This window comes from Salvelinus sp. IW2-2015, unplaced genomic scaffold (assembly GCF_002910315.2).
Source record: "Salvelinus sp. IW2-2015 unplaced genomic scaffold, ASM291031v2 Un_scaffold16326, whole genome shotgun sequence".
NCBI lineage: Eukaryota > Metazoa > Chordata > Actinopteri > Salmoniformes > Salmonidae > Salvelinus > Salvelinus sp. IW2-2015.
In genome coordinates this window covers 60227-79695 of record NW_019957535.1, presented here as the reverse complement: position 1 = coordinate 79695, position 19469 = coordinate 60227, and the positions used below count along the sequence as shown (strand labels likewise).

The 19469-nt window shown below is 41.8% G+C and overlaps 1 protein-coding gene across 3 annotated transcripts in view; it reads right to left on the bottom strand.

Annotated features, from left to right (window-relative positions):
- asap3 (ArfGAP with SH3 domain, ankyrin repeat and PH domain 3) overlaps positions 1-8594 on the bottom strand; it is a 53428-nt gene extending 44834 nt beyond the window's left edge. For 2 of the 3 annotated variants that reach the window (XM_024146218.2, XM_024146217.2), the window contains exons 1-2: positions 8233-8594; positions 3579-3651 (exon numbers count right to left, since the gene is read on the bottom strand). In XM_024146218.2, the coding sequence (XP_024001986.1) occupies positions 3579-3651; positions 8233-8394 (235 nt within the window). In that variant the 5' untranslated portion in view covers positions 8395-8594. The remainder of the gene's footprint in view (positions 1-3578; positions 3652-8232) is intronic. The other variant, XM_024146216.2, reaches the window with a different exon arrangement.
- Between the last annotated feature and the right edge of the window lie 10875 nt (positions 8595-19469).

The following is a 19469-nucleotide window of genomic DNA, read 5'->3' as shown; positions in this document are numbered from 1 at the left end:
CGCTAACCACGGGTGTCTTCACAATATCAAACATCTAACAAGCAACAGAATGCTGACTAATGTCCCTGGGGAAGATAATTAATGACCTTTAAAACTCCAGCAAACCCATCTCTTCCCAACACACACAAACCACTGCATCCTGGCAAGAGCTGAGAGGAATAGGCCATTCTTGGTGGAGGGGGTAAAGGGGGATGAGAGAGGGAAAATAGATAGGAGAGAGGAGAGAAGAGACATTTTTTTTTAAAGGAAAGGATGGAGAGTCCGCCTAACCAACCACAAACTCAGCAAAAAAAGAAACTTCCCTTTTTCAGAACCCTGTCTTTCAAAGATAATTCGTAAAAATCCAAATAACTTCACAGATCTTCATTGTMAAGGGTTTAAACACYGTTYCCCATGCTTGTTCAATGAACCATAAACAATTAATGAACATGCACCTGTGGAACGGTCRTTAAGACACTAACASCTTACAGACGGTAGGCAATTAAAGTCACAGTTATGAAAACGTAGGACACAGAGAGGCTGACTGAAAAAAAAACACCAAAAGAAAGATGCCCAGGGTCCCTGCTCATCTGCGTGAACGTGCCTTAGACCATGCTGCAAGGAGGCATGAGGACTGCAGATGTGGCCAGGGCAATAAATTGCAATATCCGTACTGTGAGGCGGCTAAGACAGCACTACAKGGAGACAGGACAGACAGGTGATCGTCCTGGTAGTGGCAGACCACATGTAACAACACCTGCACAGGATTGGTACATCCGAACATCACACCTGCAGGATGGTAACAACAACTGCCCGAGTTACACCAGGAACGCACAATCCCTCCATCCGTGCTCAGACTGTCCGCAATAGGCTGAGAGAGGCTGGACTGAGGGCTTGTAGGCCTGTTGTAAGGCAGGTCCTCACCGGCAACAACGTTGCCTATGGGCACAAACCCACCGTCGCTGGACCAGACAGGACTGGCAAAAAGTGCTCTTCGCTGACGAGTCGCGGTTTTGTCTCACCAGGGKTGATGGTCRGATTCAYSTTTATCGTTGAAGGAATGAGCGTTACACCGAGGCCTGTACTCTGGAGCGTGATCGATTTGGAGGTGGAGGGTCCGTTATGGTCTGTGRCGGTGTGTCACAGTATCATCAGACTGAGCTTGTTGTCATTGCAGGCAATTTCAACGCTGTGCRTTACAGGGAAGACATCCTCCTCCCTCATGTGATACCCTTCCTGCAGGCTCATCCTGACATGACCCTCCAGCATGACCACCAGACATACTGCTCGTTCTGTGCGTGATTTCCTGCATGACAGAAATGTCAGTGTTCTGCCATGGCCAGCGAAGAGCCCGGATCTCAATCCCATTAAGCACATCTGGGACCTGTTGGATCGGAGGGTGAGGGCTAGGGCCATTCCCCCCAGAAATGTCCGGGAACTTGCAGGTGCCTTGGTGGAAGAGTGGGGTAACATCTCACAGCAAGAACGGGCAAATCTGGTGCAGTCCATGAGGAGATGCACTGCAGAACTTAATGCAGCTGGTGGTCACACCAGATACTGGCTGTTACTTTTGATTTTGACCTTTGTTCAGGGACACATTATTCCTTTTCTGTTAGTCACGTCTGTGGAACTTGTTCAGTTTATGTCTCAGTTGTTGAATCTTGTTATGTTCATACAAATATTTACAAATGTTAAGTTTGCTGAAAATAAACACAGTTGACAGTGAGAGAACGTAAATTTTTTTGCTGAGTTTATCAACACATCACACGTGAACATCATGGCTGATTGAGCGGTTCTGAATCAGCCGGCCACTAATAACGAAAAGGAAGAGGCCCCAAGTATAAATATAGTAAAGTACACACACTGAAGCAGTGGCATTCGAAGTCGGAAACTCTGGCATCTTTCTAGAGCTCCGACATTCAGACCTGAAGATCAAGTCATGACCTCGCGCCCCCCCCCCCCCAGAGTTTCCAGTGGTCTGGAAAAAACACCATGACCATCAGATGCAGGTACCATCAGTCCAGTAAAATAAAAAAGCTATTTATTTGGAAATTATTTCAATTTATGCTCAGCCGTGCCTCGCAAGTGCTACACCAACTGATGTATTTCGTTATCAAAGCTCAAGTTTGAAATATTACATGGTCTGAGAAGAACAATATTGGCAGGCCAGGCATTCAGTCAATATGCTGTGATAATGTATTAGGCCTACAGCACAAACCTCATTCCTACAGAACTGTTTTTATTAGGTTCATGTTTTTTTTTAATTAAGTGATGTTTGGAAAAAAAATCTGAGCGGTAGATCTTGGCTTGCTTTTTGACTGCGAAAGTCACTCAGAAAAGGTTGGTGACCACTGCACTAAAGGGTAAAAAAAAATGTTTTGAGCACAATTTCACACATTGAAAGAGTAAGGCCTTCAAGGAGTTGGTCCGATTGGAAGTTGTGATGTCGTCAGCCTCCAACCTTTGCTTGAGGAACAATAGAGGAGCCATAGAGAAAAGAGAAAAGAGGAAAGTCCCACCCCCCACTTGTGCCATGTCATGACATACCTAGACCACCTACTGAGATGTGCCTTTGATTAAATAAATTAGGTGAAAATGAGACTGGAGTGCCACTTTAAGAGGGTGAGAGAAAGTGGGTGTTGAGAAGGGGGTGGGGGAGAATAGTGGGGTTGGGGTCTCAACTGCTGAACTGTAGGGGCTGACAAACATTTCCCAACTTTGGCTCACTCCGACTCACATCTGACAGTTAAACCCACAAAATGGAAACCAGACTATTTCAGAGTTTGGAAAAAGTTGAAAAACAAGTCACTTTTTATATTGCATCCAAGACTCATTTCGAAAAACCGAAACGCCATCCAAGTTGACTGATGATGCTGTTCAACATGTTAGCATTGTGAAACTGGTGAGTAAATWGTTTGTTCACATCAAAGTATGAAGCTAAGTTTCTTCAAAAAGGTGCCAGAATCTGACATAGAAGCTTGTACAGTATTCTTCATAGCTGGACTCAGACAATATCAGCATGCCAAACTGGTGGGTGACTTGATCATTCTAACCATCCTGCCAACAAAGCAACTATATTATAAGCCAAAGTGTGTGGTAGGTGGACAGTGGGCACACACACTCGTGTGCACACAAACACACACGGGGGCGCCCTACTTGACCTCTGGAGTCTGAACTAAACAGTGTCCGTCAAACAGCTAACATTGAGCCCATTGTCAAACACACACTGTCATTAGTCTCAGACCACAGGAGGCTGCTGATAATAATAGCTGGAATGGCACAAACGGAATGGCATCAAACACTTGGAAACCATGTGTCGGATGTAATTGTTAGCATTCCACAAATTCCGCTCCAGTTATAAGCACTAGCCCGTCCGCCCCAATTAAGGTGCCACCAACCTCCAGTGTCTCAGACAGACAGGCGTGGCTCAGCCAACACGTCCCATACAATCTCAGCCTCTGTTTCATCCACAAACACGCTAACCATAATGAGACCTCATCCCACACCCAAGTCTCGTATTAAAGCCTGCAGTTATGTTTTAATATGCATTGGGTGTTTGTAATACAGTGTGTGTGTGTGTGTGGCGAGGAGCCACTTACTGATTCCAGAGCTGTGGATAGCCTTGACCATCTTCTTCATCCTCTGTAAGGTGCTCTGGTCCATCTCCATTGACTGCAACACAGAGAGAGAAGAAGAGCGTTAATGAAACATACACCGAGTGTGAAAAACATTAAGAACACCTGCTCTTTCCATGACAGACTGACCAGGTGAAAGATATGATCCCTTATTAATGTCACTTGCTAAATCCACTTCAATCAGCGTAGATGAAGGGGAAGAGACGGGTTAAAGAAGGATTTTTAAAGCCTTGAGACAATTGAGACATGGATTGTGTATGTATTGCCATTCAGAGGGTGAATGGGCAAGACAAAATATTTAAGTGCCTTTGAACGGGGTATGGTAGTAGGTGCCAGGTGCACTGGTTTGTATCAAGAACTGCAACGCTCCTGGGTTTTTCCACACTCAACAGTTTCCTGTGTGTATCAAGAATAGTCCACAACCCAAAAAACATTCAGCCAACTTGACACAACTGTGGGAAGCATTGGAGTTAACATGGGCCAGCATCCCTGTGGAACGCTTTCGACACCTTCCATACCCAGATGAATTGAGGCTGTTCTAAGGGCCAAAGGGGGTGCAAGTCAATGTTTTGCACAGTGTATAGTGTCATATTGACTCCAGTCCATTAGTAGCAGAAGGTTTTAGGAAGACAAAGGATGATCCTTCCCTACGGGGTAAATCCTAACTTGAGATCTGTCGATGCATGCAAATCTGGCTTTAACATAGTTACATGCGCAGACAGATGCATTGATGTCAATGGGAGATCGGAGCAAAAATGGCAACATTACACCACAGACTTCAAGTTAGAATGTCACCTAGTAGAACTGACAAAGCAACAGTGAAAGAAATGTAACCTGTCGGACCGTCTATAGGAAAACCGCAATTCTTTGACTGTCTAGCAGCGGTCATGGTGACCCAGAAGTTCCCACGCCGTGACTAACTTTGCGTTAACAGGTGAATCAGTGGTTAATCCGTCTAGCACCACCACGCTTGTCATCATTGGGCTGATGATGTCTCTCATGCACCAACCACCGGCCTCGCCTGTCGTTTTTCAGGTTCACCGCCCTAACGTGCGTCAACATGTAACTTCACTCTACTCTGTTTGCTTAAGAACGGGGGTATTCAAATCTTACCCTACGAGGTCCAGAGTACTGCCGATTACCTGTTCTACCTGATCATTAATTACACCCACCTGGTGGCCCAGGTCTAAATCAGTCCCTGAGGGGGAAGAGTGGGGGGGAAAGCAGTTGAACTGGCTTCGAGTTACAGACTTGAATTTTAAAGAACCTAGCTAGCTACATGACACTCCTTTGGCACCAAAATAGTAGATATATTACAGCTAAAGTTAGTTACCCGGACCAGTCGTGGTTAGTGTTTATATAGCCTAACAACAGCCCTTCTCGTGTCTTATTTGTCTAATGAAAAAGTGCATGGGACTTTAAACATGTATGGAGAGACTTAGAAAATGGAGTAACTCCTCCCTTACTTTCCACTGTTTCAGTAGTAGGAGGAGGAGTCAGGGCAAGACTGTGGTCAAAGTGAAAAAGGAATGTCAAACTACTACACTTCAATGTCAAATCTGTTGACTTAAGTCTAAAAGGGTTAAGGTGATGGCTCCATTCCAATATGAGGTAATGTCACCATCTAACAAAGGAATGTACACAGTGTCCACGTACAGGTCAGACCACCATGGTGCAGTTCCAGCACACCCTGTTTAGGCTCAATCAAAAGGCTTGTTACGCTGCCTAACCCCTAGTGCAGTGTTTCCCAACCCTGGTCCTAGAGTACCCCCAACACTACACATTTTCATTGTAGCCCTGGACAAGCACACCCGATTCAACTTGTCAATTAATCGTCAAGCCCTCAATGAGTTGAATGAGGTGTGTTTGTCCAGTGCTACAACGTGTACTGTTGGGGTTACTCAAGGACCAGGGTTGGGAAACACATTCACCCCTGCTGTGGCCTGTCTGCAGCATTGAATACACACACTCACAACAATTCCCTATACTCTTGAGAAGTGCAAAACGGTTACACCCAGAAATAAAACGGTTACCATTGACACGGACTGGGTGTATGCTCAACAAACAATGCCATCTTTCCTCTATTCTATTGTATGCTTCGCAAACATTGGACACGTCACTATCATTATAGCAGTTCCCGGCTTTGGTGTGTGTGCGCTAAGTGCCTTTATGGGTGTGTGACTGTGTGTGCATCCGTACTACATGTCTATGAGTGTGTGTGTGTGTGTGTGTGTGTCAGCCTAGCAACATTCTAGAGGCCCCAATCTTGGCGGTGTAGACGTTTTGTTTTTTTATGTAAAAAAAGGTGCAAAATGCAGAACTCGCTCCGCCATTTCCTGGTTGTTAAAATTCTAGAAGTTTGCTTAATTTCAGTTTATGTGACAAAACAATCAAGTATCGTAAAGAGAATCATTGTACCATCTAAACCGCTGTGAAATATCTTTTCCACAACCAAAAATATTGTATTTTCAGCTGTTTGAAGCTGGCGTACAAAACCAAAAGTAAAAGAGGCAAAAATAACCTTACCGGGACGCATAGAAATAGCACACATAGACTTGCTTTCAATGAGTGACAGATCTATAACTCACAATTCTATGTGAATTTGGTCAGGTTGTCATTGAAGTTTTTACTCTAATTTCCTGAGCTTCTACATATTCTGGCATGAAGCTGTGATAATGTTGCAGTTTTAAAGTTTGCTGCAATTCTATGCATTTTGCCATGGATAATGCTGTGTTCTTTTGCTAAAACAATAACAAAATGAATACTTCTAAATGAATAGACTTTGGAATGTTCAATTCTCCCTTAATGTCTAGCTTTTATTTTGGTGCTTGTTAGTTCAAAGATAATGGACCTAATATATATTTAAAAAAAATATTATCTTTTCTACATTCTTTATCTGTTTATGTTTACACTGAAAACATTTTTCCAATCCTAAAGTGTATAAAGAAAATATATAAAAGGTGTCCGCATGCTTCCCAGCCGAAACACTTCGGGAAGAGTTTGTTAATTTAATTTATAATGTGTTTTTTTTACCCCTCTCTCGACTGTTCTCCCACAAAAATGTTATTGAAGCAAGCCGAAGTCTACGCCCCTTCGTCGGTGATTGGTCAACAGTAGGGACCTTCAGTAAATTCTTTGTTGTCATTCAACGAGAGACCACTCGTTTTAATGCAGTTTTTCCATTTAGAAATACTTCAAACATCTTAGTTAGATGTAAAATTGCGCGACATAGATGTCCTCTGCAAAAACGTCGAAATGAATGACATATTTCTAGAGTTATTTTAGATTAATTAAGACTATTTTTAGGAAGTGCTATGGCGTCTCAAAATTAACAAACGGTACTGGCGTTTTTTCTCGTTTTTCAAGTGACAGTCTTTTAAGGGAGTATGCCAGCACACTCGTTCGGTTCGCCTAGTGGACTTCAGCTAGCTTCCAGGCGAACTGAAGTATGCAGACGCCTTAACGGTTCACCAAACCCACGGTTCGGTACATATTTTGGTTTTGGAGTCAAGGGTTGGTTTCGGTACAGCAGGAAAATGAAAATGCCATTCACAATGTTCTTTGCATTGTCTGTTGTAACCGGATTGTTATGTTGGGCTCTCAAGTTTCCATTCTGATGCTGCGTTTATAACCATGTGGGAGGTGGTTATTTACCCGTTGGATGCATTCATGTGATTTTAAACTCGTTGAGAAACACCGATTGGCAAATGGCCAACAAGCTGTGTCAACCATAAACTAAACGTACTTGGATATGAACGCACGACGACATTACCTCCTTCAGTGCCAGATGCAAACTTGTGACACAAAGGGGGAGTCCCACTCCGGGGTAATGTGATGGGCTGTCACTGTATGGTGGTGGAAAATGGTGTTTCATAAAGAAAGTACGCATATTTTCCCGCCATTAAATAAAGTTCCTGTGGAAATCGAAGCCTATGCAGCCTGAATGGAGAACCTTTTCGGTACGAACCGTTCAACGAGGCATATGAATGCATTGCCAGCTGCATATAATTAATTGGAACGATAAATTGACACGACTCTATTTCGCCATCTGCTGGCCTTTGGGCTAAGGCTATACCCATTGTAAGACAAAGCTCAACGTGTTACTGTAGCTTTTGAATTGCTTTGTTATTTAACCTTTAACTACGCAAGTCAGTCAGTTAAGAACAAATTCTTATTTACAATGACAGTCTACACCGGCCAAACCCCGGACGACGCTGGGCCAATTGTGCGCCGCCCTATGGGACTCCCAATCACGGCCGGTTGCGATACAGCCTGGATTCGAACCAGGGTGCCTGTAGAGACGCCTCTAGYACTGTGATGCAGTGCCTTAGATCGCTGCGCCACTCCGGAGCTTCCCAAACTTGGTCCTGCCCCCCGATTCAAATAATCAAAGTTATAGTTAGTTGGCTATTTTAATCAGCTGTGTTGCGTTAAAGTAAAATATATTTATACATAGTCTACTTTTATAAATGACAAAGTGAACTTGGCAAAACTGTTTCGCTTGGCTAGTTTACTCAGTGGAGGTTCGTCTACCTATCGGTTCACCTCCCACCACTAACTGTCAACAAGTTACCTGTGGACAGGTAAACAATAGTGCGCAATGAAACGCCCAGCTCACCTCTTCGACTGCCGAAACAGTGTTCCGACATTCACTCATTTTGGACTGAAAAATCGAGGTAGTCGGTGATGCCAAATCCTCGTTTGTCAGAGCAACAAAGTCCGAAATGCTGATATGCTCCGGCATGTTGCTCTCCAAGTAAAAAGGTCCAACTGAAGACATTTAAAAGGTCGTTAAAGTTTCAAACACGCATGTTTCCGCGGGAAATGCACTGGTTCTCCTTTGTGGAAAAGGTTAAATTAGCCGCGACAGCATTCCCACGTTCACAACTATATGAGTGAAAGTTGATGGTTGTCAGATTTTTTTCACACTGCGGTGCATTTCGAGTGAGATCCACTGCTGACTACAATATGGTAGCAGGACTAAAGATGACGTCACTTTMAAATGGTATTAAGAAAACCTTCAAAATAAAAAGCCCGCATTTCAAAACATTGCAAAGTGGATAACTGTTTCAAAAGATATTACATTTTTATCAATGTCGATTTTGTTCTGAATGCAAAAAATGTACATGGAAAAAAAAAAGACAATGTTGAGACTGGTATTGACAATATTGGGTTTATAGCGAAAAAACGATTATTTGTGCAGATGTAAATGCGGGGTTTGCGAGCAGTCAGTAGGGTCTGTAGAATCTATATATGGTGTCATTTCATGGGACGTTGAATAATACGCAGTGTTGCTAGTCTTTTACTACACCCATTCCATAGGCCACAACGCAAATCACTTTTAATATGAAATACATATTGGCTTATAGTGAAAAATATATTATTTCTGTCGATGTAAAAGTGGGGTTGGGAGTTTAGAATACAGTGATCTGCATTATGGCCTATGGAATGGGTGTAGTAAAAGGCCAGCAACACTCCGTATTATTCAGAGCCCCATGAAATGACACCATATATAAATTCTACAGACCTACTGAGTAATCCAAACCCCACTTTTACATCGGCACATAGAGTAGTTTTTTTTCTCTATAAACCAATATGTAATTCATATGCAGTGTATTGCATTGCAGTGAATGGAGTGGGTGGAGTAAGGAGACACCAGCACTCTCTCTGTATTAAACCCATTGCCCAACAGAACAGACCAATTACATTTTTGTATACTCTATTGAGTAATTCCAATTACATATATTTGTATTTTATTAAAAGTGCATTTCTTTACATAGCCTTAGMTTTCAACATACCCGTATTGGTGTACACTTTCAAAAGAAATGCTGGTGTAAATAATACAATATTAAATATAACAGTACGTTAAATTATATATTTTTTTAAGTAGTTGCAATGCTGTGAAAAATAGTTGTACTGCACTGAAGTGAGAATTTTTTTTAGCATGTCTTTGTAGGGCGACTCTTATTTTGAAGGAGAAACAAATCCGCGCTTTGTGCTGCCAGCATAATATCCTGCTGCCAGGAGAACGGTAATCCACTGCTGGCTCTGCGTGCAATTAGGGAGGGAGTAATTCCATCATCACGTGGGAATGTTTGTGCTTTCTGGCATTCTGAATGAGACTCGTAAAGAATGGACCTGCAGTCTTATGCCATCTCATTTCCCCTCAACTCCATGCAAACGYTAGTGTGTAGTGAAAACAGTGGACTACACAGATTAATAGGGCGTCACACTCAATAAAATCCAATGAAAGCGTGCTTGGTGGTATGCTAAAAGGGAACGGGCAGGGTCTGGATTTAATTAGAAAGTTGATGCTCATTTACTGCATTTCATTACAATTTATAAACTCTAAAMTGCTATTTGGAGAGCAAAAAAAAACAAGCAAAAATGACCCCAGCCACACATTGGTTGCTGTAGCTTCATTCACCTCAGTCAATCTACAAACACWTAGCCTATTAGCTATAAAATTAGCTGCTACACATTAGCTCAAATTAACTCAGCACCGAGAYTAAAAACTATAATTTAATATGTACAGAGTGATCTATTAACAGAACAAGTATTTTATTCACAAAAGGTAAACAAATACCTTTGCTTTACATAACTTTTTTGTTGTTGCAGTTTTACAGTTCATTTCCTGCAATTCTACAAATTATGCCAGGTTAAAGGAACATTTAAAAAAAATGTCAACTTCATATTCATCATCTCCAGCACTACCTCAACATCAACATATGTGAAAATAGCACGTTTCTATGTTCTGTAGTAAATAAGATAGAAGAAGATAAGTGTTTCCAATGTCATCAACCAATTAGTAGACAATTAATAGGCAATTAGTAGGCCTATGCCTACACATAATTGGTTAAAATCACGCGATGCACACCGATGTCATTGGAAACACTTATCTTCCTCTATTTTCTTCCCCACAAAACATGGAAATGTGCCATTTTTACATATGTTGATGTTGGGGTGGTGCTGGAGATKAAGTTAAAAAAKATATATTTACCTTTAATATGATATCTGAGTGAGAGTGACTACCAAAATCAATGGGGGCCCCCTGGAGGTCAGGGCCCCTGATCACATGCCCTGCGTGTGTCCAGTCGGTAATTTGGTCATGATTACTACAAGTTTCGATAGCTGGCTAGACTAACTAGACTAATTTTCCAATCTATTTTTTTAAACTAATTGAGTGACTGTCAGTGAGGGACATATAACAAAATAACTGCTGATGCACAACCAAGTTTCGAAATTGCACTTTGTGTATTCTACTGTTCTAACTCAACAGTAAGTTGAAACTCAGAGTTCCCCAAAAATAAATAATAATAATGTTTTCGTTTTTTTGTTTCTAAATGTGAAAAAATGACAGAGGTGTCCTCATATGTAGCTATGGCCCTGTGTGAAAGCAAGGCAACGTTTTACTTTTTAAAGGTCAAACTAACTTTTAGCCTATATACCTATTAAGCACCTATTTCAATGGTTTCATTGGTGTATTTCACCAAATAAGTCAAATTATAGCTGTCATATTATATGGTAAACCTCGTCTCTTCAATGGAAAACCCTTTATCTCAGCCCCTCCAATTCCCTGCCGGGTATAGGTATAGTATGACTCTGTTGGGCCCCAGTAAAGGTAATACGATAGTAGTAAACCCCTATATAGCTTCCCTTGACATGAATGTTTCATCTTACATGTGTGTTTTGGAATATCCGACTCCTAATTCCAGCTATTATGCAATCTGCCAACATTTGAAAGGAATGATATCAAAGCACTTTTCCAGAAGGAAGCTACGTTTTAGATGGAAAACCTTTGGGTGCAATATACTCCAGGTTTGACTGTTTTCCAAGCCCATTGCAACCATATTGAGTATGGTTTGACCTCAAAATCACATATTTTCATGTCTCCCCCGTCCCCAGTGAAAGTTGCACCCCTGCCTAACATCCAATTTGGACCTAACTTTTATTTAACTATGAGCAAGACAAAGAAATGGTCAAAAAGCCACCCACAACACCCCACACCCCACATCAATCCCACCCCAACAACAAGTATACAGTATCAGTTCTCTATGTCTGACAAGTAGTATGGAACTGCTGCTTGGAGTATTGTTTCTTCACCCTATATATTCTACTCTCAGTGAATTTGGTGATGTTTTTTTGGTTGGTTTATGTCCCATTATACATCCTGATATTTCCAGGTTCTGACCACTAGATGGTGCTGGGGTGTGGAGGGTCCATGGGGGGCTTTTAACCATTTCTTTGGATTCCTCATGTCTTACTCATTGTTAGAAAARGTTTGGTCCAATTTTTTTGAATATTAGATGAATCCTATAAATTCAAATTACCAATTTGGGTGCAATCAATTAGCTTAATTTCTCAGGGATCAAATTATATTTAAACAAAATAATGTTGCAGGAATGCTAATCTTATCTGTTTCTAACCATAGAAACAATATGTGATGGCGGGTGTCGAAAACCTCTTTCTTGTGCTTTTTGAGGTGGAACGACTCTTTTGAAGTTGGCATCTAGCTCTCTCTCTCTCCTTCAGGCACCCTTTGGTGTCTGCTATCGCTGTGCTCCACTTTCTGTAGTGTTATTCATCATCTTTGACTTTCTCCACAGAAATCTAGTCACCTGTTCTCTCACTTTGGTCCACTAGCTTTCACCAAGGCTTTGTCCTTAGCGAACTCTGTCAGGACAATAGTTCTACACTAAGCAAAGTGAGAGAATGGAATAGGAAGGCTTGGAGTTGGAAAGTCTGTGATTATTTATAACTGTGTCTGTTTAGTCTTCAAAGTGAAGGCAATTCCCTTGCAGACAAAGTTCTGTAATCAGGAGTTAAATGAACACTGTAAAGAGTTAAATTAACAACCAGTGGTGTAAAATAGCAAACTTTTGGTGTTAATAACCAGAAGTGAACCAAAACCATGCCCCTCAATATCATATTTTCGCAATCTGTTATGGCATATGCAGTGCCTTCAGAAAATATTCATACTTTTGTTCCACATTTTGTGTTACAGCCTGAATTCAAAATTGATTAAATATATTTTTTCTCACCAATCTACACACAATACCCCATAATGACAAAGTGAAAACATGTTTTAAGAAATTTTAGCAAATTTATTGAAAATGAAATACAGAATTATCTGATTTACGTAAGTATTCAMATCTCTGAGTCAAAGCAACTTTGGCAGTGATTACAGCTGTTAGAATTTATGGGCTAAGTCTCTAAAAGCTTTCCACACCTGGATTGTGCAACATTTGGCAGTTATTCTCATAAAACTTCTTCAAGCTCTGTCAAATTCGTTGTTGAATAAATACTAGACAACCATTTTCAGGTCTTGCCATGGATTTTCAAGTACAGTTGAAGTCGGAAGTTTACATACACTTAGGTTCATTAAAACTTGTTTTTCAACCACTTCACAAATTTCTTGTTAACAAACTATAGTTTTGGCAAGTCAGTTAGGACATCTACTTTGTGCATGACACAAGTAATTTTTCAAACAATTGTTTACAGACAGATTATTTCACTTATAATTCACTGTATCACAATTCCAGTCAGTCAGAAGTTTACATACACTAAGTTGACTGTGCCTTTAAACAGCTTGGAAAATTCCAGAAAATKATGTCATGGCTTTAGAAACTTCTGATAGGCCAATTGACATCATTTCAGTCAATCGGAGGTGTACCTGTGGATGTATTTCAAGGCCTACCTTCAAACTCAGTGCCTCTTTGCTTGACATCATGGGGAAATCAAAATAGATCAGCCCATACCTCAGAAAAAAAAATTGTAGACCTCCACAAGTCTGGTTCATCCTTGGGAGCAATTTCCAAACGCCTGAAGGTACCACGTTCATCTGTACAAACAATAGTACGCAAGTATAAACACCATGGGACCACGCAGCCGTCATACCACTCAGGAAGGAGATGCGTTCTGTCTCCTAGAGATGTACTTTTGGTACTTTGGTGCGAAAAGTGCAAATCAATCCCAGAACAACAGCAAAGGACTTTGTGAAGATGCTGAAGGAAACAGGTACAAAAGTATCTATATCCACAGTAAAACGAGTCCTATAGCGACATAACCTGAAAGGCCGCTCAGCAAGGAAGAAGCCACTGCTCCAAAAACGGCATAAAAAAGCCAGACTACGGTTTGCAACTGCACATGGGGACAAAGATCGTACTTTTTGGAGAAATGTCCTCTGGTCTGATGAAACAAAAATAGAACTGTTTGGCCATAATGACCATCGTTATGTTTGGAGGAAAAAGGGGGAGGCTTGCAAGCCGAAGAACACCATCCCAACCGTGAAGCACGGGGGTGGCAGCATCATGTTGTGGGGGTACTTTGCTGCAGGAGGGACTGGTGCACTTCACAAAATAGATGGCGTCATGAGGAAGGAAAATTATGTGGATAATTGAAGCAACATCTCAAGACATCAGTCAGGAAGTTAAAGCTTGGTCGCAAATGGGTCTTCCAAATAGACAATGACCCTAAGCATACATCCAAAGTTGTGGCAAAATGGCTTAAGGACAACAAAGTCAAGGTATTGGAGTGGCCATCACAAAGCCCTGACCTCAATCCCATAGAAAATTTGTGGGCAGAACTGAGAAAGCGTGTGCAAGCAAGGAGGCCTACAATCCTGACTCAGTTACACCAGCTCTGCCGGAGGAATGGGCCAAAACTTATTGTGGGAAGCTTGTGGAGGGCTCCCCGAAACGTTTGACCCAAGTTAAACAATTTWAAGGCAATGCTACCAAATACTAATTGAGTGTATGTAAACTTCTGACCCRCTGGGAATGTGATGAAAGAAATAAAAGCTGAAATAAATCATTCTCTCTACTATTATTCTGACATTTCACATTCTTGAAATAAAGGTGTGATCCTAACTGACAAAAGACAGGGAATTTTTACTAGGATTAAATGTCAGGAATTGTGAAAAACTGAGTTTAAATGCATTTGGCTATGGTGTATTTAAACTTCCGACTTCAAATTTATACAGTGCCAGTCAAACAAAAGTTTGGACACAGTAACTAATTTAAGGGTTTATCTTTATTTTTACTATTTTCTGCATTGTAAAATAATAGTGAAGACATCAAAACTGTGAAATAACACATATGGAATCATGTAGTAACCAAAAAAGTGTTAAACAAATCWAAATATATTTTATATTGGGGTTCTTCAAAGTAGCCACCCTTTGCCTTGATGACAGCTTTGCATACTCTTTGTCATTCTCTCAACCAGCTTCACCTGGAATGCTTTTCCAACAGTCTTAAAGGAGCTCCCACATATGCTGAGCACTTGATGGCTGCTTTTCCTTCACTCTGTGGTCCAACTCATCCCAAACCATCTCAATTGGGTTGAGGTCAGGTGATTGTGAAGGCCAGATCATCTGATGCTGTACTCCATCACTCTCCTTCTTGGTCAAATAGCCTTTACACAGCCTTGTGTTGTGTTGGGTTATTGTCCTGTTGAAAAACAAATGATGGTCCCATTAAGCGCATAGGGCGGCAGGTAGCCTAGGTTGCTAGATTGAATCCCCGAGCTGACAAGGTAAAAATCTGTCGTGCTGCCCCTGAACAAGGCAGTTAACCCACTGTTCCTAGGCTGTCATTGTAAATATGAATTTGTTCTTAAACTGACTTGCCTAGATAAAAATAAAAAATGTAAAAAGGCGCAAACCAGATGGGATGGCATATTGCTGCAGAATGCCGCAGAAAGCCATGCTGCTTAAGTGTGCATTGAATTCTAAATAAATCACAGACAGTGTCACCAGCAAAGCACCCTCACATCATCACATCTCCTCCTCCATGCATCACGGTGGTTAACACACATGTGGAGATCATTCGTTCACCTACTCTGCGTCTCTGAAATATATATATATATATATATATATAAAATATCGTCTTTGAATCTCAAAATCATTGTAATGTGGTTAACCTTAAAAATTGGAAATACAAATTATTCTAATCTAAAAGATAAAATGGAACCAGAGAGTGCCCTTAGATATGGGAAAAGGCCACACTTGCACTTGAATCATTCCCACGGTGAATGGCTAGGCCATTATGATATGGTGAAAACAATGTGTGGGGAGGCAGTGGCACAGAAACTCACATCAATACCTTTGTCAGATAACACTTTTAAACAAAGAATGTATGCTATTGCTAGCAATCAAGAGGAACTCTGACTGAACGACTCAAAAACTCCCCAGCTTATGCTCTCCAAAGGGATGTTAGCTGTGAGGGCCGAGATGCCCATGCATTGACTTTTGTTCGCTATACATGTCTGGGGATGGTATTCACGAGGACATATTGTTCTGTTTCACGATTCCCGAGCATGAAACGGCACAGAGGATGTTCAGTGGGATCGAATGGTGGGCTTTTGAATAGACGGGGCTCCATCTATGGTGGGAAGGCGGGCAGGCCTCTGCACTCTAGTTATGAATGTGTCTCCCTCTGGCATATGGACGCATTGTGTGATACGCGAGAGCAACTGGCGGCAAAAGAGCTGAGCACAGAACTCAGAGATATACTGCGGCAGGTAACTTCGATTGTAAACTACATCCAAACCACATCCACTGTGCACATGCCTTTTCGCAAAACTATGTGGACATAATGAGATCAGAGCATGACAATGTTCTATTTCACACCGAGGCTTGGTGGTTATCGAGGGGGAGTGTTGGAAAGATGTTTTTGCATTGAGAGGAACTTCTGTCATTCGGAACAGATGTAAAAATTAAAAAAATTAAAAAGCAGACTTGGTTGACTTTCTGTGTAATTAAAAGTAAATGTAACAGACATATTTGGGAAACTGAATGAACTCAAGCATGCAAGGGAAATACAAAAACGTTCTACAGCCGAGTGACTGATTCAGAGGAAAGACTTCCTATTGGAGTCTTTCAAAAGTGAACCGTGCCCCCTTCCCTCGGCTGACAGAAAATAGCATCTAACAGAAAAATAGCATCAGTAAGTGTCCCACACGAGTGATGACTGCTCACCTCCAATGCTTGGAAGAGCACTTTGGGGCCTACTTCCCAATCCGTTTGACTGTGATCCTGGCTCAGTTGACATGCCGGTAAGTAAAATTGAACAGCTGATCGAGCTGTCATGTGACCAAATGCATCAACGGCTCAATACGGAGGAGTTTTGGTTCCTGACTCAAAGGGAATAGGTACCTTGCCGTCTCCCTCTGAGCATTACGGCCGCGTTCAAAACAACTGAGGACTCGGAACTGGGAACTCGGGAATCTCTATCTTCCGACTTCATTGCGTTCAAGACAACTGGGAACTCTGAAAAAAACGACTCCGGAAAAACTTGTGAACGGTCATCCATCTTGGAATTCCAACTAGGGAACTCGGGCCTCTTTCTAGAGCTCTAACTTGCCGACCTGAAGATGATTTGTACGAGTTCCCAGTTGTCTTGAAAGCACCATAAAACTTTGCCAGATCTTATCTGTGTGAAGCTGGATTCAGTGCTCTTGTCTGCATTTAAACCAATTACCGATACAGGTTGGATGTGACAGCAGAGATTGTCGACCACGCCCCCTGACTTTGAGAAGCTCTGACGTGACATGCACCAAGCACACCCACCTCATTAGTGGTGGTGAGATAAGATACATTAAGTCAGACTAATTTGAAATTGACTGTCATTGCCCCACTTTAAAAGTATGTGATGGTGAGTTGAGAAGACAATCAGAAATACTGTTAGAATGTTTTTCAATTGACTGCTATAGGGAGGGCCGAGCCAACTCACTCACTGTCACAAACCGCTGCACTTGACCCCAGGTTTAAGAAGTTAGCCTTCAGTGATGCCAGAGCGATTGATGAGGCTCTTCAAAGAATAACCTCAGCAGCAGGGAGGGACAGCCCCAGCAGTCAGCTGGCTCAGGCACCAGGGCAACAGGAAGAAGAGGGATCAGATGGAGCAGAAGCACCAGCAGTAGTGCCACAAACGTCTGCTGTTTGGATGCTGTTTGACGAGAGAGTAACTGGGGATGCAGCACGAAGGAATCCCTCAGCAGATGCCATAATGGAGGTCCGATCCTATTTGGAGGAGCCCCTCCTACAAAGATCTGCAGACACTCTGAGCTGGTGGAAGAACAAGGCCTCTGTCTACCCACGGCTTACTAAAGTCATGACAGGGAGACTCTGCATAGTGGCCACATCTGTTCCCTCTGAGAGGATCTTCTCGAAAACGGGACAAATCATTACTGAGAGAAGAAACCGCATCAGCCCCTCGAAAGTGAGGCAGCTTGCATTTCTAAATGCAAATCTCTCATAAAAGAAAAATATGGTCAGCATTGCTGTGTGCTGCTGGTTATGACATGGCAATAAAGAAGAGAGAGAAAAGAGGGACCAGTTTAATGTTTTAAGTGGGATGCTGCAGTTTTGCACATTATTTATTTTTCTTTGATATTGTGCAATATTCTATTATTATGTTGTTCAGATTGTATGTGTTTTGAATGGTTAGATTTATATGTACTTTGTTTATATACATTAAAAAGTTACTTTAAATGCAAATGTTTAATAGCATTCTTTTTCATAACAAACCAATGGATTTTGAAATACATTGTGGTTAAGGTAGAGTATGATTTAATTTAACAATTTCATTATAATTGTTTTAACACTGTCACGACTCACACCGAAGGTGGCTCCCCTTCCTGTTCGGGCGGCGCTCGGCGGTCGTCGTCACCGGTCTACTAGCTGCCACCGCTCCCCTTTTCCTTTTCTGTTTGTTATGTCTTATTGGTTGCACCTGTCTCTTGTTAAGTTTTGATTTAGGACTATTTAAGCCTGTTAGGCCCGCCTGTTTTCTTKTTTTCTGTTAGTCGAGGTTGTTGCGTGTGGTGTTCCTGTCTGTTTCTGCCCTGTGTTGGGTTGGATTTTTTTTTGATATTCSCCTGTTGTTTTGGGCGTTAGTGTTGGATGCCGCAATAAAGTCCGGTTTCCCCCATTATCCCCTGCTCTTGACTCCGCACCCGCCACTCCAGGCTCTGTGACAAACACCAATYATARTCAAACTATCGCAAACGGTTTGACTTTAAAAAAAAWATATATWTWTTTTTTAAAGCCGTTCGGGGTAATAAAGAGTTGGCTCTTTTTGGTGAGCCGAACAAGCCAGCTCACTGAAAAGAGCCGGAATGCCCATCAMTAGAATGAATTACAAYAACCAATCTCTGTCACTAGTGAACACAGTCATGGGCGGTACTGGTAACTCACAAATTCCCTCAAAAGGCACGCTGGGAAATCTTCAAATGAACCATCCCATTTAAGGTTCTTCAGAGAACCTAAAATGGTTCCACTATGGCATCGCTCTGAACCAACTGGAACTTTTATTTTTAAGCGTGTACTCTGTTTCTCGATGCATGTAATGGAAAGACTCCATTGCTTGTATGATCAAAAGTTCAGACAGTCTTTGAAAGGACTACTGCTTCTTTTCATCATCAAACAAAGTGGGTCTCTTTCAGGAAAGTGCTGGCTTGAATTTTCTTGAAGTTCTACATTCTGCGGTGTACAGTATAATGTGCTCGGACTCCACTCCATTATGGATGGAGATAGCCTAATGCAGGCGGTCCCTAGGACCGGGCTCTAGGAAGAGTCTTGGTGGTTCCAAACTTCTTCCATTTAAGAATGATGGAAACCACTAAGTTCTTGGGGACCTTCAGTGCTGCAGACATATTTTGGTACCCTTCTCCAGATCTGTGCCTCGACACAATCCTGTCTCGGAGCTCTACGGACAATTCCTTCAACCTCATGGCTTGGTTTTTGCTCTGACATACACTGTCAACTGTGGGACCTTATATAGACAGGTGTGTGCCTTTCCAAATCATGTCCAATCAATTGAATTTACCACAGGTGGACTCCAATCAAGTTGAAGA